At 37.8% G+C, this 23,517-nt stretch overlaps 1 protein-coding gene across 2 annotated transcripts in view; it reads right to left on the minus strand.

Moving 5' to 3' along the window:
- Positions 1-12,835: 12,835 nt before the first annotated feature.
- Positions 12,836-23,517, minus strand: part of Cntn3 (contactin 3) — a 395,670-nt gene continuing 384,988 nt past the window's right edge. For both annotated transcript variants that reach the window (XM_052719452.1, XM_052719453.1), the window contains 3 exons: positions 19,797-19,909; positions 18,226-18,394; positions 12,836-14,933 (listed from right to left, as the gene is read on the minus strand). In XM_052719452.1, the coding sequence (XP_052575412.1) occupies positions 14,833-14,933; positions 18,226-18,394; positions 19,797-19,909 (383 nt within the window). In that variant the 3' untranslated portion in view covers positions 12,836-14,832. The remainder of the gene's footprint in view (positions 14,934-18,225; positions 18,395-19,796; positions 19,910-23,517) is intronic.

The raw sequence follows: 23,517 nt of genomic DNA on the forward strand, positions 1-23,517 counted from the left end.
TCAGCTCATCACCTCTGATGCTCTAAGGCAGGAATTTGTATACTTCTAAGCCCCCAAGACAGTAAGGATCTTCTATATGTTCTGGAGATCATACACATAGGGCCCACTGGGCTGAGAATCATGGGACTCACGAAACCCTCAGAGCAAGAGAAAGATAAATGTCAGTGAGCACAAGGTTTCAGAACAGGTTATTTCACTGTCTATTTTATCTCACAGTTACCATAGTTAATGCAGTGCTATATGCAATATTCTAAAACTGAGATCTCAAATACTCATATGACAAAGTAACTGTGAGCATGAAAGGCGATGGGTATGAATTTGCTTGATTTGTTATAAAATATATACATGTATCATAAATCACTTTGTAAGCCATGAGCATATACATTATATCTGTCAATTAAAGCCAAAACTTTTTACTAGAAGCTGCCAAGAAAGACTTCAAAGACATCTTATTCCCATTTAGTTTAATGGTTGAAAAGCTTTCTGAGACTTTTTGCTTCTGGGAAAGTGACGGATCTTGCAGGATGTGACAAAGGATCTCAAGTTTATCTGTATGTTTAATTAAGGATTTTTTCTTCAAGTCAAAATGTCAAGATTAAACTCTGTTGTCATATAAGAATTGGGCTAAAATTCTCAAAAGTACCCCTAAAGAAGCCAAATGCTATGCTAAGATGTCATGTAAGTTTTATTCCTGTTCTGAAAGCCATGGTTAGTCTTCATGCATATACAAAGGACTTAAGATAACAAAAGCAATGAGGCCCCAGAACACTACAGAAATATTTAATCTCACGGAAGGGTATTTAGTGTTGAATGCTTTGAGATTCATGGCCATGAAATTATTCACATATGATTATTTTGGTGAAAGACTCATAAACACTCAAAAAGGCATTTTCTCCCTTCTGACATCCCTTTGAACCTCACAAAGGGCTGTGGGCATTTCCTTCCAACAAGGAATTTGTTTCTTCAGTTTTTACCTTGAGTAGCAAAACTGCACATGGGATCACAGGAAGTAATATAACACAGGATTAAGTGTACAAAGACTTTTAAGTATGCAGAAGTTCGTGTCAAGTTTTTGTTCCTACAAGATTCTGAAAGAGGAGGAAAGGAGAAGTCAGAGCCTTGTGCCTTGTTTTCTGGATAAACACTTTCCAAGTGCCCCTATGTTAATAGTGATTATCTATTTTGCAGGGCTGGGGACTGAACACAGGCCATTGCATGTGAAGGGAAAGGCTGCAACACGGAGGTGGGAACAGGGTCTGTCAGTGGAGTCCAGGCTGGACTTAAACATCTTCCTGCTTCAGCTTCTAGAGCGCTGGGCATTGTATAATTTCTTTTTTCTTTTTCTTCCTTCCTTCCTTCCTTCCTTCCTTCCTTCCTTCCTTCCTTCCTTCCTTCCTTTCTTTTTTTGGTTTTTCAAGACAGGGTTTCTTTGTGTAGTTTTGGTGCCAGCCATGAATCTCGCTCTGTAGACCAGGCTGGCCTCAAACTCAAAGAGATCTGCCTGGCTCTACCTCCCCAGTGCTGGGATTAAAGGCGTGCCACCACAAACCGGCACATTATATAATTTCTATTTCTCACAAAATAGAGGCAGAAATTTCCATTTTCTAGTTGAGGAGAAAAAAAAAAAACAACTCATTAAAGTTATATAGACTCCTCTGCCAAACCTGAATAATCAAAGCCACCATGAGCAAAAAGAAAAACATAGGAGGCATTTTACTACCTGACTTCCAAACATAATACAAAGATGCAGAAATCAAAATAGCTTGATGTTTGATATTTAAAAAGTCCAGTGAAATAGATCAGACAGTGTATCAGATTTCCCCTCACTGACAAAGTATCTGACATACAATGTATGGGAGGAAAAGTATATTTCAGCTCAAGGTTTTTGTAAGTTTCAGTCCATCATTATGGAAGGGCATGGCAGCCCAGAGCTCCTGGATTTATAGCTAGAAAGCAAAATGAAGGCCTGTGTTAGCAGGCTCTCTCCTTTCTCCTTTTTGTTCCATCTGAGGACCTTAGACCACACTCTCAACATTTATAGTGGTACTTTCTACCCCAGCTACTGACCCACTTGTCATTCATACCTAGAAATACCCTCAGTTATATATACACTTGGATATGTCCTTACCTGATCTCTTCAACATCTCCCACTCCAATAAAGTTCAGAAGATCAGTCATTACACAGATCACAGAAGTAAACCCAGGGATCTTTATACACAGATTAGCCACAAAAGTGCTAAGCATGTGTATTGGAGAAGGGACAGACTTCGCAATAAGCAGTGTTGGGAAAATTGCATATTCACATACAGAAGAAGGAAATTAGACTGTCACTTTTCTCTAATTACAAACATCAACTCAAAATGGCTTAATGCCTGGAATGTAAGATTGAAAACTATGAAAGTTCTGGAAGAAAACGTAAGTGGGAATACTTTAGGATACTGGAATGATAGATTCTTTTTTTTGAACAATACCCCCCCCCAAAGCACATGAAACCAAAGAAAAAAATGGAATATATCAAATCAGGAATCTTGGATCCAGCAAGAGAAACAACAGAATGAGGAGAAAAACTACAGAACTGTAGATATTAATTGCCAAGTGCACATCTGACAAGGGTTGGCATCCATAACATTTAAGGAACTCAAAATATTTCAAATGATAATAACCTGATATGAAATGGGTCATTTACTGAATAAGAACAGTCTCTACAGGCTCATCTATTTGAATGCTTGTTTCATAGTTGGTGGGACTATTTGGGAAGTATTAGGAGGCATGGCCTTGCTGGTGGAGGTGTGTCACTGAGGGTAGGCTCTGAGGTCTTAAAAGCTCATGCCATTCCCACTTAGCTTTTTCTCTCTCAGTGTGTAAGTTCTCAGCTACTGCTCCAGCACCATGCAGGCCTACCTGCCTTCTGCTGAGCTCCTGCCATGGTGATCATGGACTTTCTGTCTCTGGAACCAGGAGCTCCAATAAATATTTTCTTTCATAGTTGTATTAGTCATGATATCTCTTCACATCAATAGAAAGGTAGCTAAGAGACATATACCTTGCTACACATTTCTCAGAAGATAAACTTTGATCATGTATATGAAAAATAAACTAACATTGATGATTAAGATTTGAACCCAAATCCAACCACAATATCACCTCATTACAGTAGGAAAAGCTATTATCAAGGAATAAAAATAGTACTCAGCTATGAAAAGAACGAAAGCCTGTTATTTGTCACAACAAAGATGGATCTGGAGATTGTTGTAAGTGAAATAAGCCAGGTTCAGCAACTGAAGTACAATCTTAGCTAATACATTTGTGAACGCTCATCTTAGAAATTGAGATGGAAAGTTATCAGAGAGCAAGAGAGGGACAAAAGAAAAGGAATCAGGGAAAGGTTGTTTAAAGCACACTAAGTCACAGTTGGATGAGAGAAAGCACTGATGGGGTGCACCATTGATACAGCAATGTTAAACATTCCTATATTCCTACAGTAAGACAATCATAAATGCTTGAGAAGATATGTATGTTTAACCTTCTACCAACATTACACAATATACAATATTGCAACATTACATGGTGCCTTGTGACTACACAGAAGTTTTCTGTTTTAGTTCAAATAAATCTAAATATATACACAAACAAAAAACAAAAAACAAAACCCAGGCTTTGAGAACTACCTTCACCTTGATTAGTAAAAGCCATCTGTGTCTCCCAGGTTCTTAAATTACTTAATCTGTATGTTGGAGTTCAAATGTATTAAAGGCATTTATAGTGCAAAAAAAAAAAAAATGAAGTGAGGGGGAAAATTTAGAGTAGTTAGTTTAGTTACTTTGCAACCACTAAGCATTGAGTGGCAGCTCTCAGCCTTGTTGGCTGGCTCACTCCAAAGCACATAATCTTAGTGATTTCCCCAAATGTCCTCCATCGTCACTCTGAAAGTACAATTTATATATAACTACCAAGAGTGGATTGCTGAGCTTGCAGCTCTGCATAATTTCCTTCCCACCAATCTGTTGCTTAGATCTGGCAAAGCTTCCTTCAGGCAAGTTCCCTTATGCAGCCAATCACTTTCAGATTCTTGGGGAAAACTGGTGTTCCCTGCCTCTTGGCTGGGCAGCTGGGGCTCAGCCAGCTTCCTCAACACTCATAGCTTCTTAGCCACCTTTGAAGCCTCATGAAGTAGCAATGAGGATCCGCTCTGAAAATTAACTTACTTCACCTTAGGGATGTGCAATTCAGTCTTTAAGAAGATTGCCATTGGCTGACATCTGTGAAAGGCAGATGTGTGCTGAAAAGAGTGAAATATTTTCAATCCTTATTTCACTGGAAAATACACATAACCACAGTGGTGGTTTGAATAGAAATGGTCCCCAGGGACTCGTGTTTGAAAGCTTGGTCCATAGGGAGTGGTACTATTAGGCGGTGTGGCCTTGTTGGAGTAGGTGTGGCCTTGTTGGAGGAAATGTGTCACTATGGAGGTGGACTTTGAGGTTTCAGATGCTCACGCTAGGCCTATTGTGGATCTGTCTTTTCCTGCTACCTGCAGATCAAGATGTAGAACTCTCAGCTTCTTCTCCAACTTCATGTCTGCCTATGTTCTGCCATGCTTGCTGCCATGGCAATAATGGACTAAACCTCTGAAAGTGTAAGCCAGCAATGATTAAATGTTTGCTTATAAGAGTTGCTGTGGTTATGGTGTCACTTCAAAGCAATAGAAACCCTAACTACCTACACTTTCTTTGCCTTTCTTTCCTTCTTAATTTGTTTTACAGTTATCCTTCACTATTGATTTCAAAAGGGATTTGGTTCACAAAATATTTTTCATGGTTTTAGATTGAGTTTATTGAGACCAGGGGATTTTTATTTTTGATTTGTATAACAGTCATAACTATTTAACTTTTTCAGAATTATTGGGTTAAACCCTAATAGTTTCAAGAGAAATATTTCTTTTTAGAATTGAACCCAGGGACTATTGCATGACAGGCACATTGTGGTGGTATTTTATTTGTACTGAAATGTGATTTTAATTGTATGTTAATAAATAAAGTTGCCTGGGGGTCAGAGCTATTAGAGCCATAGCAAGAGCATGGTGGTAGTGGCACACACCTTTAATCCCAGGCACTTGGTAGACAGAGCTAGGTAGATCTCTGTGTGTTCAAGGATACAGCCAGCATTGGAGACACACACCTTTTACCAACCATAGAAGACCTGGAAGTCTCTACAGACAGGCAGTGACGAGGCAGTCATGTGTTTGGGTTTACAACCAATGAGAAGGCAGAACAGAAAGACTATATAAAGACAAACACACAAGAAGTAGGTCCTTTTCGGAGAGCTCTCTTGGCTGAAGAGGATCGCTGAAGCAGGAAGGGTAAGGCTCTTAGCTCTGACCTCTTAGCTTTCTTCTCTGAATCGGCTCTGTGTTTCTTAATTAATGAGATGGTTGTTTACATCTACAGCACATTTTCTGCTACTGAGGTATCTCTCTCTCTCTCTCTCTCTCTCTCTCTCTCTATATATATATATATATATATATATATATATATATATATATATGTGTGTGTGTGTGTGTGTGTGCGTGTGTACATTTATATATTTTTATATATTTATACTTATATACATATACTATTTATATACACATGTATGTGCACACCCACATACTTTTATCATATTCCTATTATCCTGTCTTTTCTACTCTTCTTTCTGTCATTCCCTTTTTTCTTCCCAAAATAGCTCCCTTCCTTTCTTCATAAGGCCTAGATCTTGAGCCATAGACATTACTCTCTTTCTTTTTAAGATACATGTCATTACTGTGAAACTAATATTTCCCAATATGTGCTATTAGGCAAATAGGTTTTGGTCCCCAGGCTCTATCCATATCTTTTATCATCTCTTATAGAAGAGGAGAGACTTTGAAGACTGGCTGTTTGTTTTTCTACTGAAAAAGCCTAAGCAGAAGTGGCAGAAAGATAAATAAGTGTGTTTAAATTCAACAGGGAGATGGTCTCTTCATTCTGTAGCAACAGCCAGTGAGGCCTTTTCAGGAACTTAAGTCCCAGCAAGATCTATCTTATTATTCATTGGTAGCGGACTTGGAAGTATGAAGGAATTTGTCTTATGGAAGAATACAAAACAGTATATAGCATTCTCAAAAGAGGTCTGGAGCTTATACTCACCACGTGACTTCTGAAGGGTAAATCCTGTTGGGGCAACATACTTACCCTGAGTCCACACTCTGAACGCTCCTCAGTGACTTGAACTTTTCAAGCTCCTAACTGAAACTCTTCAGAAGCATAGACCAGCTCTGCCAGGTCAAGTGGCTCTTGTTTCAACTCCATAACTACAATTCCTGAGGAATATATTGACTTATATTCAGGCTTTATTGACAGAAAACACTCAACACTCTTAAAACACAAGTCAAGCTTTCAGCTTCTAATTTCACACCTGTCTGAATGGAATCTTGTGAATAATTCCTCTGGTCTTCACCTGCAACATCTTTATGTGCATGTGGGTCCTGCTGTGAGTGACTAAGAATTTTGCCAGGAGTGTCTACAATTGTCCCATGTGCGCAACAAGCACCATTAAGCCAGAAGCTCCATTGAGAAGGTCTCAGTGCTTACAATTGTTTCAGCATATACTCTAGGATTCCTTTTTCCTCTCACATTTTCCATTGCTCTTTCCCTGCTTTAGTCTGAGAACCCAAGAGGAGGCTCTTTTCTATCTCATCTCTAACCCAGAGGGCAGAGAATCACCTGAAACTGAGGAGTCAAAGCACCACAATTTGTGCTACATTTTGTTCTGCTTAGGATCTACTGACCCTTAAAGAATAATCCAAAATTTAATGGCTAATAACAGAACAGTCAAGATTATTCATTTTTTAGACAGTGTTTCTTTGAGTAACCATGAGCCAAAGTCTGATAAAGGACTCCTGCAATCACATCTAGTATTTTCCATGACAGACCTACTAGGCAGGTGTGTGTCATTGTAGACATTTGGAAGAATTAACCTACATACCAAAGGTCACATAGTTCTTTAAGGGGCATGGTTAAGATTCTGTTCCAATTCTGTCTGGAATGCTCTTAGCTATTTTCTTCACAGATGTGTTGACTTCTTCACTACAGTGTGGCTGCTACTTTTAACTGATTCATATACATTGTATAACACCCCTTATTTTCCTAATGGTCATGATTTATCATCTGCAGGAAGAAAAATGAAAGAAGTAAGGTAAGAGAGAGAAAGTGGACATGGTGAAACCTGCCTGGTTATTTCATCAAGTTGGTAAAGAGGAGCCTCTCACAAAGACAGTGTGGTACAGTGATTATCATCCCAATGGAGGTTCTGTGTCTTCATCTTTAAACTTCAAGCTGGCAAAAACCTTTCCTCTGAGGATGTTCTGGAAACATGGAAATGCTGATGCAAGAATCACACTGTCAGGGACATTTCACTTCCTCATTAGCCAAGCGCAATGTACATTTTACAGGAGCTTTGTGACTGTCAATTTCTACTATCTGGACCAGAGTAAATGTGCTCATTTGCCAGCCTTATCATTTGTTGCTGTCTTTTCTGTGTTTCCTCAGGTAATATGCAATTACATAGGGCCTAATTCTCTCTTTTCCCCACAGTATTGATGATCAAGGCAGAATCAGAGGAGCTAAGATAATTTCAAAGGGTGGAGTAGGAATAAAATAAGAATAAAGGCTGATAAGTATGGGAAGAGTTCATCCTTTGCAAGTTTCATTTTCTTATCAGTGTATGGATTCTCTGTTAAGTCCAAGAGGTAATTATTACCTGCATGTAAAACAAGGCATGTTAAATTAGGGTATAGGTTTAAATAAAAACAAAAACAATGTAATGATTGATGTGCACTGTAGTCTAAATATGTTTACATATTTTCTTTCAAGAGAATGGTAGAGTTTACTAATTGCTGATTTCATAATTGCTGTTGTGGTTGGTTTTACTTCCAATATTTACTGAAGTATGTCCAAATTACAATGAATACCACATTTTTTTTTCATTTTTAAAAAGGGTAAATGCTTTAGAAAGAATGAACCCAATTAAGATTAATTTTAAATAAAAAGCTGGCATTGTGGGAATAGGAACCAGCAGGAGGGATTTTAATTGGAAAAGAAGAATCTGTAACATTCTAATCACTTCACATTTTCTTCATCTTACTGAGTTATGCTGGTTGGTTTTCACTGAATGTGGCAAAGTGATTGAAAATCAACTGGTTCCATCTTCAAAAGTTTTAAAGAAAAAGTATAATGAAATTAATTCAGAATATTTAGGCTCCTTGATTATGTATTCAATAGAGGAGGAACAAAGTCCATATGAAGTCAAACAGAGAGACTTAGGCCTTCCAGCCTGGTATGTCTAATGCTGAGGGACAAAGAGCTTCATCCCACTTCATGTTCAAAGGTTGAAACTGAATTACATTGAGTAGCATTTTACTATGCCTGTCACAGGGGGACCTGGTACAAATTGCTAACTGTTCATCATCTGTGAAATGGGCTTCATGGGACCTAACTAGTGACATGATGGAAGGGTTAACTCAGTGTGTCAAGGAGAGTCAACGAGTAACTTTGAACATTGAAGTCTCCAGAAAGATGATGGGGCCCCACAACGACGATTCCACGTGGACAATAATAATACCACTAAGCTGACAAACATCACCCAAAGATCAGCTTTGGACTACAAACTGCTCAGGACAATTTCAAGATGACTAGCTGAGATGATCCAACCTCACAGACTACTCCAACAAGGACTTGAGATAAGCCCTACACTTTTATATTATGCAGAGACTGAACAAAAAATGATACAGCTATCTTTTCCAGGACTTGACAATTAATCCAAAATTTTTCTTTTCAGGATCCCCTAAAAATTCCTTTGCCCACAAACAGCAAAAAACAATTTAAGAACACTACACCCACATTCCCAAGAGGTAGGGCAGGTGGTTTTTGGTCTTTCAATGGGTTTTGGGTTTGGAATAATTGTCATTGTTTAGGATGGTTGTTAACAAGTTGTTATTGTTAATGGTCAGGAAAGAGGATAAACAAAGGAGATTAGATTTAAGGTTCTAATTTGGAAAAAAAGAAAAAGAAAAAAGAGAATATAGATAAAACAGTAGATTATTGAATCTACTCTTTAGAAAGCAACTACTTTTTTTTTTTTGAGACAGGGTTTCTCTGTGTAGTTTTGGTGCCTGCCCTGGATCTCGCTCTGTAGACCAGGCTGGCCTTGAACTCACAGAGATCTGCCTGGCTCTGCCTCCCTAGTTTTAAATGTTTTACATTGGATTGGATTTTTGTATATTGTATACAAATTATATATATTGATACAAATTTGAGATTGATTTTGTTAGAAAATGCTGTACATATATTTCTAATCTTGTTCCAGATATTGTACCTATACAGTTCATTTAACAATGTAATGCTATTTGCTAATCCTTGAATGTTGTTATTACCAACAATTAGGATATAAAAAAATGAACGTCAGTAGTTAGACATTACAATCGAACTTGTAGTCATATTAAGTATGTTTTTAAGGTCAAACAGAGATATATTTTAGATACACACGTCATCTTCAAATCCTCCAGAGATCTATAGAATGTGGCATTTAAGATGTTTTAATAACATTGATTTTTTTTATGACTATGAGCCATGTTTGCTCCTGGCAGCACCAATCTACTTCAGAAAAGATATGGGCATTGAAGAAAACTGCATATGGAGTTAACTTTCATTGTGGCAAAAGTTAGCCACTGGGCAAGAAAGTGCCCTTGCATCAATTGCTGACAGTATTCTGTCCAAAATGGACAAGCAGGACACAAAACAAAGGACTACCAATCCTTGCCAAAGACAAGTGCAGTTGCAACTTTGGTAACAGGTATACTCTGAGGCCAGGGCAATATGGCACCATCGCTAAAATGGCTTTGCAATCCAGAAAAGGTACAATGCACCTTCCTTCTAAGGCAGCTGAACAGGCAGTGGCCTGATGGCTCTTGGTGTGCTGTGGAACAGTAGCTGGAACAGTTATTCTTGGAGAAGTAAACAGACTGACGGAGTTTAACCTCTCAATGGTAGACTGGCATTTATTAAAGGAGATGAAGCCACCCACAAGCCGAGAAGAATGGGAAGCTGAATTCCAAAAACAGCAGCAATTTCCAGAATTTAAAATCCTGAATCATGGGGGCTGGAGAGATGGCTCAGAGGTTAAGAGCACTGACTGCTCTTCCAGAGGTCCTGAGTTCAATTCCCAGCAACCACATGGTGGCTCACAACCACTTGTAATGAGATCTGGTGCCCTCTTCTGGCCTGCAGTCATATATGCTGTATACATAATAAATAAATAAATCTTAAAAAAAAAAAAAAATCCTGAATCATGACATGACTCTGGCAGAATTCAAGTTTATCTGGTACATGGAATACTCACACCGAATGTGAGATCAAGCTGTAGGCCTTGTGTACAAACTACTTTACAAATGAGTCTGTCAGATATGCTAAGCCTGTAGGCTGAAGATGATGCCCCAGCGTTACAGAGAAACCTCGGGTGACTGTCCAGGAAGCTGGCTATTTCTGTCATAACTCATTTTTTGGAAGTCGCTTGTTTGCACTTCCTGTTTTACTGGGTAATATTATTTCCTTCTCAGGTATCTGAGGGAGTTGAAGATTAGATAGCTATAATTACAGTTTTTCTTGTTAAGAAATTCAAAAAAGAAACTTACTAAGAGATGGTAAGTGTATAAATTTGAAAGATATTATAAGATAGTTTTCTGTTGGTAAATACAAGATAGGATAGAAAGTGAATTAGGTACATTTTGGACTCACCAAAATAGGATAGATAATGGAATATTTTTGCTGAATTTGTCAGATGCAAATGGACTAGGCATTGTTGATATATTTATTGCTTATATATAGTATATAGTTATTGTGCTTATTGTATATAGTTTTTCCTATATTAGTTATAACTTTTTTATTAGACAAAAAAAAACAGGAAATGTGGTGATACTTTATTTGTGATGAAATGTGGTGATATTTTATTTGGGCTTTAATGAATAAAGCTTGCCTGGAGATCAGCAGAAAAAGCCCGCCACAACTCAGAAGTCATGCAATATTAGCACATGCCTTTAATCCTATCACTTGGCAGGCAGGATCTCTGTGTGTTCAAGGCCACACTGGAAACAGAGCCAGGCATGGTGGCACACGCATTACATTCCAATACTAGTTAACCATGGAAGTCTGGAGGTCCATACAGACAGGCAGAAAGTCACAGAGCTGGGCAGGAAGAGGAAGTGCAGGAAGAGGAACTGATGTAGCTGAACAGAGAGAACAAATCAGATGGCAGAACAGCAAGGTATATAGGTGTTGGTAGACAGAAAGTAACTCATATTTGGAAGGTGCCAAGTTGGTGAGGTAAGGTTAGCTGTGGCCTTCCCTATTTCCCAGATCTCTCCCAGGGTTTCATCTGTTTATCTGGCTCTGTGTTTTTATTTAACAAGACCATTTAGAAATTCATCTACAGAACATATTAAACTTTGAACGATATTACATTTGTGCTAAGAATAAGTGAATTCCATAATCACTTCTCTTCTCTTCTCTTCTCTTCTCTTCTCTTCTCTTCTCTTCTCTTCTCTTCTCTTCTCTTCTCTTCTCTTCTAAAAGCTCTTAGAATCATGCAACCTTGTCCTTAATACAATGAAATTAAAAGAGAAACATAAAACTACCTTCTGAAGGAGGTCTTTTCTTCTCCATGGTGATTATTTACCACCTATGGAGATAATGATAACAGTATGACTCTAGAAGAGTTGCACACACCATTTAACTTACTAGCTTCCTGACTCATAAGTGGGTAGTGTCAACAGCTTAAGCTCACACAACAGGATATTCTGCACCAAGGGGCTAAACAGTTGTCAAAGACAGAGCTGTATAAGGGGAATTCTGCCATTCTTGCATTCTTCAGCCAGGGAACAGGGCTTTGGAACTTGAGCAAGAGCCCATGATCAGCAACTAATAAAGGTGCTATGAAGTTGGCAGAAGTATCATGCAAAGCTGACCTCTATTCCTTCCATGCCCATCAGCAGGACATCAGGACTGCTGAAGGAGAAATCTCTATCCATATCCTCTCCAGGTATTTGCCTTTAATTAGAAGACAGTAATGCAGCCATCTCAACTGGGCTTAAATTTAAACACACCACACACACACACACACACACACACACACACACACACATGGGGGCAGGGGCAGAGAGAGAGAGAGAGAGAGAGAGAGAGAGAGAGAGAGAGAGATCATCTTACAGAGTTTTCCTCCTTAATTCTTCTATAACTAGATTATCTTTTGTTCTCTTTTTCCTTACACCAAAATTAACTTTTGAAATTGTTTACAACTTCAAAACTGAATCATTATTAAGTTTTATAAATATTTAAAAAGTTCTATATCAGAGTGATTATTTCAAGTAAAGTCTAACTCTGATACTCTGACTATGTAGAATGTGGTACATTGATCATGTTTCTACAAAAACCAACCAACCAAACAAACACACAAAACTGTTTTTGTCAAAAATCTGTGAGTTTTTACCCATCACAAAATGCAGTGAGAAGAAATTAGCCATCATAAATCTATTAGGCAACTTTTCTGTTTCTTCTATCAAGCCCTGTGATTCACTATGAATTATTCTGAAGGTAGAAGTCATTGTATCAAAAAATTGCTGATTTTATTGAATCAGTAGAGCATGAACAAAAGGCAAATGTTGACTGAAACAATGTAAGGAATGGCAGTAACAGTGCCACTCTAATGGGTCCCCCTCTTTCCCATGAGGATGCTTCCCTCTATCAAACCACAATGAACAAAGCAGAAGTATTTTATTATTATAAATTTTATTAGAATAATAGAAAATAATACATACAGATAACCATAGGATACACACACAGGAATTTAAAGAGTAAAATTTAGACTTTTCAATATGAAACAGTGTCTGCATCTCATGGAGATATACTGATAGAAATAACAGGAAAAAAGAGAATTACCATCTTGCAAAAGAAAAGTATAGGAACAAATTCAAGGAGTCATCAGATAATAAAAAGGTACAGTTCTGTTACATGTACTGTAAAGCATAGGGATTGCAGGAAGTGCTTCCCCACTTTTTGACTGGAAATAACAATGGTCATAGGAAATCAACTAGTCATTCAGATTTCTTCTGGATATGTACAATATATACAGACCCTACAGAGAATCGTAAAAAAATCATTCTCCTTTTTACATAGTGACCTTGACTTAAATGGAATCTCTGAAGGAAGGGTGGTACACTAAAATGGTATCAGGCTCTGGCTAATTTTTAGTGTTTCTTGAGAGCTACCTCATTGGTTTCTAATTTTGCTAACTTTGATAATATGAGCAAATTCCAGAAAAATATAAAATTGGTAGGCAAGAGGTAAAAAATTGATTTTGAATGTCTAACACTCAATCTGCTGATTTTCATATACTTTTTACATATTGCTGTGAAGTCATGTCTTCCACAGGCTTTTGAAAACCACATATTGAAAGGCTGAGTCATCCGTATCAAAGCCAGCAGCATCACCATGGTCTATTACAAATTTAACTCGGGAACGAAAAAGCCTGCCTGACTTGATGAGACAGACAGCGGGATTTCATTAAAGAAACATCCTTGCCATCCAAACAGAGAGAGGTCCCCCATTAATGGAATCAGAAATTGGAAATGAAGAATTGTGTGCATTTTGTTTCATATTTGAGTGAAGATATAGGTTGTTCCTTATTTACTCTACTGGGTTTAAAAAAAAAAAAAAAAACCCTGAAAGCTTATTTTTACATGGGGAGGGAATGAGTCCTTAATAAATTTCATTTTAATTCTGAGACAGGATGAAATGCATTCATTTCCAGGTACCATCTTTTCTTTATAAATATGAACAAAAACAAAAGATGTTATAATATTCACTCAGGTTCAATTTCCATCTTTGAGTGAGACAGATAATCCCACAGAGAGAGCATGGAATGCTAGTAAGCTTCAAAAACATGCCTGGTTTGCACGCCTCTTTAGAAAGTTCAGGTAAGATTCTGCACAGGAACACTGCATGTGGGAGAAAACAGTGCTTTTCATATTCCCCTCTGTGTTTTTCTTTTAACAACTAATTCTCGCAGTAAAGGCAGATAGGAGAAATAATACCACCTCATTTCACAGAATGAATAACAGAGATGAGAGGACAAAGTGACTAGGGGAACCTCGAAGTCATAGAGTACACTGAAGCAAATGTCACTTGCCCAAGCTCAGAGTAGCATTGTCTAATAATACCCTATAGAATCACAGGCCACTCCCAGCATAACTAAGCGCATTATTTTTTTTTACTCTGAGGGATTCAAATTGGTAATTTAAAATGATAGATGATACTGTAATAATGGGAAAAGAACATTTGGAATAAATAAGTGTTTTTAGTATAGAAAAACTGTGTGTATTTGTGTGTGTGTGTGTGTGTTTATACATATCTCTTTGTATACTGTATATGTATTATTTGTTTTTACATATCATGTGTGCACTGTGTTTTCTGTGTATCCTGTGTTTATATGTGCCTCACATAGGCAGTGCTTAAACTCATAACATAGGAATATTTATATCAAAAGTTTGCAGTGTGTAAATTGCAAATTCCTTTGGTTTACCAAGCAAATATTAAGGCATTTCAGATTCCTCTAAAAGGATTTACTGTTTTTATTATATTCATATTTTACCTATAATGGAGTAGAAATTTAAAAACACACAGCTGAAAAAACATGCATAATCACTGTTTCAGAAAGCACTTTTTTTGGGTAACCAATTAATTTTCCAGTAAATAATAAAAAAGCCTATCACCACAAAGCATTTACAATAAAGAACAGTAGGACTGGTATATAACCTGACACAGGGTGAATGTTAGAAATGGCTGACGTAGATCCTCTCGCATCCATACCTGTTAAAGATGATAAACAGTTCATTAGTAAAGGTGATCAGGACATGATTGACTGCATGTTTCTGTTCTCTCTGGAATCATGCTAAAATCCTGTCTTCAGTTGTGATAATATTCATGCTACAGTAGTAGCCTTGCAGGCCTTTAAAACTTTGGACCCCAACCCAGGCTTTCCTGGTAACTCAAGAGTCTTAAGCATCAGCTTTGATATTCTTTAGATTTAAATTACCATGTGAAAAGGCCAAGGCAACAGGGCTGTGTTGAGGCTCTCTAGGGCAGATACACTTTCTCCTAGACAAAAGAATTCACTATACATTCTCTCACAATGCCTGGGCCATTTAATTATATAGCCAGGAGTCTACTCCCCCAGGAAACCTGAATCATCTGAAGTCATGCTAAGATGGGAGGAATAATTATCCCCTGCATAAGATGATATACTTTTACTTCCTAGAAGCCCCTAGTGAAAACACTTGCAGACTTTCCATCAGGCAGCATTATGGAGGCTAGCCATGTGACCTGTTTACTTTTGAGTCCTAATTATTATTATTATTTTTTTTATTTTTCTTTGTCTCATTTTTGGATACTGGCCAAAAGCCTTAAGCAAACAATCCCAGACCCTCTGGGCTTTCTTACTCATTCTCCAAGGCTCTTAATCTCTTTTTTATTGTTGTCATTTTGTCATGAAGCTGTTGGCCTCCATTGCAAAAAAGCATGACCTTTTCCTCTTCCTATTCTTCATCTCCCTCCTTTGGGCAGCTGCCAGATTGACAGTTTGCCTGCCCTACTGTTTTTCTCCTAAACTCTAATAAAACTGCACTCAAGTGAGGTAGTGAGTCCATTAAATCCCTTTGTTAATGAGATAAGAACCCAAAAAGGGAATCTCAGTTTCTGTTGTAAAATTTGGGTATGGAATATTTTGAAAATGTTTGTGAATCTGCAGGTGCCTTATGACATGTTTATAAAAGTAGTTTGAAATGGGTGGTAGTGGTGCATGCCATTAATCTCAGCACTCAGAAGGCAGAGACAGGCAGATCTTTAGTTCAAAACCAGCCTGGTATACAGATTGAGTTTCAGGACAGCCAGGGTTATACAGAGAAACCCTGTTTTAACCTCCTCCCTAAAAAAAAATAATAGTAGTTTGAATGAACTAAGACACATAAGAACAAAAGTAATGCCTGTTCTTTCAAAATTAAATTACCACACAAGCCTAACCTAGGATCACAGTACTTATTATCTCCCTCAGTAGCACACTCTGGCTGCTCGGAGTACCTATAAGTCACCGGTATGTCCAAGTGTTAGTAAATGGCTCCAGTCTGTTCATTTCATATACTTAAACTTTAATTGAAATTGGAAAAACAACTTCATCGTTGTGAAAATGATTAGACTTGATTACAAACAACTGGTGAGATAATTTGATAGTTTAATTAAACAAAGATTCATGGGATAAAGGTTTAGAAAATTTGCTTGTCTCTATGCAGATACACAATATGAAATATCACCTCTGTAAAGTGAATCAATAGAAACTCCATTTTCAAAGACAGCCCTGTGCAGTCACCTGACTGCACAAGATCAACAACAAGGCAGGGTCAGTGCTCTAGAATAGACAGTTGTGGCTGAATGAAAACATGGAATAAATGAAGGAAGACATGATTACTCCTGAAGTATGGAGAAGATTTTTTATTGTAGATAGAAGGGAGAGAGCAGGCAGAGGGAAGAGTGGTCCCTAAACTCAAATCCCTCTATGCTTCTCTCTAAAGAAGCACAGTGCTTAGTCGTATTACCAGTCTCATTGTCTGTATTGTCATTTTAACTCTACACCTCACACTATTAAAGAATAAGAAGAGTGTATTATTTTAAAAGCTAAAACAATGGGAGCAAGAGATGAGATGGCCCGGAGATTAAGAGCACTGCTCTTGGAGAGGACCAGAATTTACAGCTTCCATGTCAGGTTGTTCAAAACCTCACAACTACCTGTAACTTCAGCTCCAGGTGATCCAAATGGCATCCCCTTTTGACCTAGAGAGACACGTGCAGTCACACACACACACACACACACACACACACACACACACACACACACACACACTCTTTTAATATTTTTAAAACAAATGTACAGTACTCATAATAAATGTAAATCAGTTTCTCTTTTGGTCTATTCAACAGACTCTATTGAATTGCAGATTTTTGGGATAGTCCCCAGCCTGAAATGGCTTTTACAGATGAACTTGCACAGTTAAGTGTTGAAATCATTACCTGCCATTTTCCTACGATAGTTGGATTTGTGTGCTTTAGTCAAGATATTTTCACAGAAAATAAAATTTCCTCATGTTGTCAAATTTTCCCCTCTTCAGTTGCTAATGGCAGTTACTTCATTTTAAAGATTAAAGGTTATAGTTGCAGTCTTGATTGCCCAGTGCTACGGACAAGGTTGAGATCAATACATGGAAAGATGGAGCCATTCTATTTGTATCACTGAGAAGCACAGGACTAAGTCCAACAAGATGGGCTTTATAGTACTTCAGTCAAGGCTGGAGAACTCCAGACAGGATGTAAAAGGAAAGATAAAATCTATTTTGCCTTCTCACTGAGAAAATATGTATGCACAAGTCTGTTTCCCTAAACTCAGAAATGGAAATTTCTGTAGTAGAATAAATTTCTTTGGATTTTCAGAGGAAAAGTTAGTTGTGAAGCCCCTGTGAAATTCAAAATAGCTATGTTAAGATCTTGTCTTTCTGTCCAGTATATATAATTGGATTATGAGTTTACAAATGCTGATTTTTCTGTTGAAAGAACTGATATTTTGCCTGCAATTAAAAGGGGACAAACAATTGGAAAAAGACAGGATCTCACTATATAACCAAGGCTGTCTGCCCTTGAACTAATGATGTAGCCTAGGTTGGTCTGGAACTCAGGATCTTCCTAGTTGGGACTCCTGAATCTTGAGATTATTTGCCTGAGTCTCCATACCTAGCAATATTAAAAAAAAATGTGAAAACCTCTGTGTGGCTCAATACTACTCTTGAGAAATGCTTAGGGAATTTGGGCTTGGGAAGTTAATCCCAAGGCAAATGTAAGGAGAACTCAAAGTAAGGAATTAAAAAAGAAAGACATTTTGATAAATAGTGTTTAATGCCTTTTCTTCTCCCATGTTTTTCTCCCATCCTTATAGTAGATGCCCCATGTATACCTAAGGCATGCTGGGAAAAATTGATAGGCAGCATGTCAATCACTGACTCATTATAGGGTCCAATGACACTGATGGAAGTGAAGGAGGGAATGAGTTCAGCCAACTTACTGGTTATTCTTGGAATCCTGATCTGCTCACTACTGGTGCCATCCCCTCCTTCTGTGGTGGCCTTAACTTCAATAATGTAGTCCTCTTTGATAGGTAGCAAAAGTTCAGCTGAAGTTTTATTTGTGTTCAGTACTTGCACATTATTTTGACTGCTAGTCCTATAGAAAACCTAGAAAACAGAAGCAAACACACTTTTTATACAGCCAGCTTTTATGTCCTTTACAAAATTGTCACTTCAAAAATGACTTTATATCTCTACACCCCTAGAATATAAAGTGCACTCCAAGTTAAGTTTATATATCATAAACATAGTGGAATCATCATGTTCTCAAAACTGAGGAGGTTGAGTGAATACTGAACCTTTTCTATGGAAAACCTCAGTTAGGTTGGGTATTGGTGAGTGGTACAGGGCAGAAATACTGGGAGATTATGGGACATGTGAAAGGAGAATACCCTTGCTCCAGAGTCTGACTGAAGCCTATCTCCAGCCTTGAAGCAAATTTTGAACCATTTACATTTGTTATAAAGGCTGACCACATGAAGCTAACATTCTGTTTCTGATATATTTTGTATAAAGTAACAATGAACCAGAATTAATGCAGAAGGTGTTAAGACCTTGGGTAGGGCCTTGTCCTTGGGTAGGGTTCATTCTTTTCAGCAGTACACTCTGAGGATCTTAAACAAAACTGTTATATTTGTATAAAACAAATAGATCCTATTTTCCAGAATTCTTGAGTTAGACTTTAACTTACCAACTGCAATCCTGCCAATTGCCTCTCAGCAGACTCCCAACAATCATTTAAGCTTCTTAGCAATCTTGTGACTACAGTGATTTCAAAGCCCAATAATATCTTATATGCTATTATAAAAAACAATGAGCATGACCCTTCCTTGAGGATATGGTAGCTACACTTAGGTGTGTCTTGTTTTGTGTGCATCTTCTTTAAGAAGCCCACAGCCATGCTCTAGAGTATGTGTTGTCTTCCCTTCTGGGCACCTTTCTTTCTCTTAACTCTAAAGATTAAAACTAGCTAACATGTCATTATTAAACCCAATTCTGCTTCATAAACTGGATAAAACTGAAATCCTTTCTTGGGTTGAAGTTATGAATATAGTTTGGCCTATGCTAACATCAGTAAAAGTCTAGGGAACTCTTCAGGATGTGAAAAATGACAGTAGGAAGCCATGCCTCCTGCCTCTCCTCCTTCAAAATGCTCATGCTGAGGATAGAACAGACAGCCATGTGGAATGTGTCTTTCATTGGGACAGGCACAAAATCATGGGCAACACTTATAGTTGTTTTTAAGATAGTATTTGGTGAGCATTGAAAGTAAATAATACAAGTTATAACCATCATGTTTGAATTCAGTATAAGCAAGATTATTATCTCACATAGCAGTATTTAACAAGTCAGATATTTTGAGGAAATGCTTTTTTAGGAAAAGCTTGATAGATATGTGAAAATTAGATTAAAAAACCGTATCATTAACATTAAAAAAATTCCCTTTCAACTTAGCTTTCCTTGGAGTATGTTTGCAAAGGTGAGAAACGTAGTCTAAATCACAACTGACCTTGTAGCCTGTTACTTCTGATTCATTCTCCATTGCTTTCACTTGCTCCCAATTAAGTAACACTTTAGTGTCTGTAGCATTCCAAATGACATTTCCTGGTGGCTGACTGGGAGCTTGAAATGCAAAAGGAGAAATTAAAACGGATTTATGCACGGAGTCATATTTCAAATAAAACAGACAATTTAATATTCTAGGAGGCTCATGGATGGAGAGAACTCTCCTTGGTAACTCATGGTGCAGAGATGGAATGGGAAAAAACTAAGGAGGATCTTTAAAATATTTCTTTATGAAAGATTACTGTGTTTAAATTATGAGAAAATCGGCTATACCATACCATACCATACCATACCATACCATACCATACCATACCATACCATACCATACCATACCATACCAAAACATGTTCAAAGGTGAAGAAAGGCAGTTCCTCTATCTACCACTAGGGGGCTGCTTGTTGCTGAGTCAAGCATGGAAGGCAGCCATGGGACTTGCTTTGATACATACTAGAGGCGGAGAGAGATTGCCAAATAGCAGATTAAAGTCACAGGAAATGAAGTGTGGATGATTTTTAAGCCAGTCTCCTCGTATGATGAGATTGGAAAAATGAGAGGCAATAAAAAAATCAGGATTACTCAGATTCATTCTCATGAAGTAATAGCTACACACAAGAAAAATCGCAGCAGAGAGTCCATATTTTAAAGTCTTCATTTTCCAAGTTTAAATCAGTTTTTGAGAAAAATAATGCAAAAGACTAAAAAAGTTAATGAGAATTATATTAGAGAATTAATGAAACTCTTTGAATTTTATAGACTTGAATTTACAGTTAGTTTTTCCACAAGACCACAAGATAGGAAAATTATACTGGTGAGGGGTAGTGGGTATATGTGGGTTTGTGTGTGTGTGGAGGTGTGGGATGGCATAGAAAGTGGCAGGTTCTGTTTGTTTTCAGAAGAACAGAAGGGACACTAAAGAGTCCGATTCTTTACAATCACAAAACAACAGACATATTACTCATTTGTCAACAGCATCACAATTGTCTACAGTCGTACTGAAACAGTTCATCCTTGTAGATTGAAACGTAAGATGAGATTTGGATAACTAGATTTGCAATGGAAAATGACCTAACAGAAACAGAGTGCCTCTCTGCAGAAAATTCTGAACATCATCATTGACTCAGGCCATGACGGAAATACAGCTGGATTTAAAGATGAGAAATGCTCCAGGATACAGTATGGGATAAATAACCTCACACCAAATGGTATTGCCTATGCATTCTTTGGTTTATTGTGCTGCCACTAATATGATTCTACATAGCTTTAAACATTTTCGTGTATGGATACTAACAATGAGTTTCAGTCAGTTAAGTCTGAGCTGTGAGGCTGTGATAACAAGATCAATGGCAGATACTTTGGGTTGAAATATTAATCAGTGTGTCGCTCTATCCAGATGTCATGAATGAATTTAGAACATTATCCTGAAGTCTGCTATCTCTGTGGCTGACAGCAGTATATAAAAGGGCAGGTTTGATTTGATGCAATTCAGATAATATCCTTCAGCATGGATTGTTCTATCAACATAGGTGTGCTGACAGGCTAGAGAAAGCTCCAGTCATTTGGGAAGCATTACCTACACCAAAACCAGCTTCAGAGAAGAAATGACTATAAATGGTAGTTTGTCTTGTATGACTCTCAAAACACATGAGGTAAATGAGTTTCTCTTGAGAGGAATACTTTTTGAAATGACAGAGAGAAAAAGGAAGGAAGAAAGGAAGAAGAGAGGGAGGGAAGTAAGGAAGGAAGGAAATGAGAGGAAGAAAGAAAAACTATGGATTTACAGGGTATTGTAAACTACTGAACCCCATGTAGGTGCTGGAAAGTGAACTTTCCTCCTCTGGAAGAGCGGCAAGCACTCTTAACTGCTGAGCTGCCTCTCCAGCCCCATTTTTGCTTTTTTTTCTTTTTAAATACTAAAATAAAAAATCATAAACATAATTTCTAGTCACATTCCAAACAATGATAGTTGCACAACAGCCAGCTTGATATGCTAGTCACATTTTTGTCTACACTCTAACATGAAGCTAATGGCTCCTTTTAAAATTTTAAAATGTTAGCAATGTTACCCACCAGCTCTCTTGCTACCACTGGCAACAGCAACACTGTCTGGGAAATTCTTAACCACAGAACCATTCTTCCAGGCTCCAAGCTTACACACCAGTGCTAAGTAACTACCTGAGTTGTATTAGGCAATATAGAATGTGATTTGATATGAGTTATTTAATCTTCAGTATGATGCACCACAGTGGTCCTCATTTCTGTAATCGGCCCAACCCAGAGAGTTAAGAGAGACTACACACATGTGTGCACAGCATCTCTCTTTACAGTAGTCCAAGGATGAAGGCAAACCACTTCCAGTTTTCCATCCACAGGGGAAGGGATAAACAAAATGTGTTAATGGAAGAGATATTGCTCACCTTAAAAGCAACCAGGGATCTAACATATGTTAGAACATGGATGAAGCTTGAGGCCACTAGGCTAAGTGAAATAAACCAGCCCTGCAAATACAGTAAGGTGTCTGTTGTGTGAGATGTGTAGAGGAGGGAAATTCAGGGACAGAAAGAGAATTCTGATGATGGTTCATACAGCAGTGTCCATACAGTTGGTACTATTTAACTGTACACTCAAAGCCTAATGTGGCTCTGGTAAGCAGCAATGTATACAACTTCAAAGCTGTGTAATAGACATTTGAAGGCATGGAATAAAGTAATGAAGAGAGAAAGTTCCTGAGATGACTGACAGTGTATCTTGTAGCACTTCTAACTTCATGCTTGGTGTTTTCCCCCATCCAAAAGTACAATCTACAACAGCCTGACACAGGCCAGATCTACTGGACTTAACTCGACAGATAGTCTATATTTTAAAATTACTTGTCAGGTTTGAAGCCTACAGATTTTTTTCTCTTTGTCAAATAAACTACTATTTTGACAGTATAACAGAAAAAAAAACTAATTTGTTTCATTTAAAGGTGATATTTAATTAGATTTATATCACAACGTAAAATGACAGGTCCTAAAATCCCTGAAATAATTTAAATATCATATAACAAAGTAGCATTATTCCAAATAGGTTTTTTGTTGTTGTTGTTGTTGTGGTCTATCTTCAAGCATCCATCATGATACATCCTGTGTTTGGTTTTCTAACTTTTCAACACCAGCTTTATTAGAGATTCCAGTTGTTCTGTAGATGTCTCTCTACGAAGAAGTGATGACAGTGACTGACTATGCCTGGGTGAAGCCAGGGCATAAGACACATTTATCAATGAGAAGACAGCCAAATGAATGGTGGCTGGTTGTCAAGGTGAGATATTACACATATATGGTGCCCTGGTTTTATTCTGGGTGCAGTGATAAAACACCCTGACCAAAAAAAAAAAAAAAAAAAAAAAAAAAGCAATGAGGAGACAAAGGGCTTACTTTATAGTTCACAGTCTCAGGTCACAGTCTGTCATTGTGGGGAAGATGAGGCAGTAACTTGTAGCAAGTCGTCACATTACATCCACAGCTAATAACAGAGAGAAATGAACGCATGCATGCCTTCCACTCAGCTAGCTCTCTCTACTCTTGGACAATTCAGGACCCAATGCTAGGGAATGCAGCACCTTTAGGCTGCATATTCATGGCCCGCCCCCCCCAACCTGAGTTGCCCACAGGGCGACCTGAGCTAGA

Source organism: Peromyscus californicus, unplaced genomic scaffold (genome assembly GCF_007827085.1).
Source record: "Peromyscus californicus insignis strain IS unplaced genomic scaffold, ASM782708v3 Scaffold_6__1_contigs__length_162567912, whole genome shotgun sequence".
Classification (NCBI taxonomy): domain Eukaryota; kingdom Metazoa; phylum Chordata; class Mammalia; order Rodentia; family Cricetidae; genus Peromyscus; species Peromyscus californicus.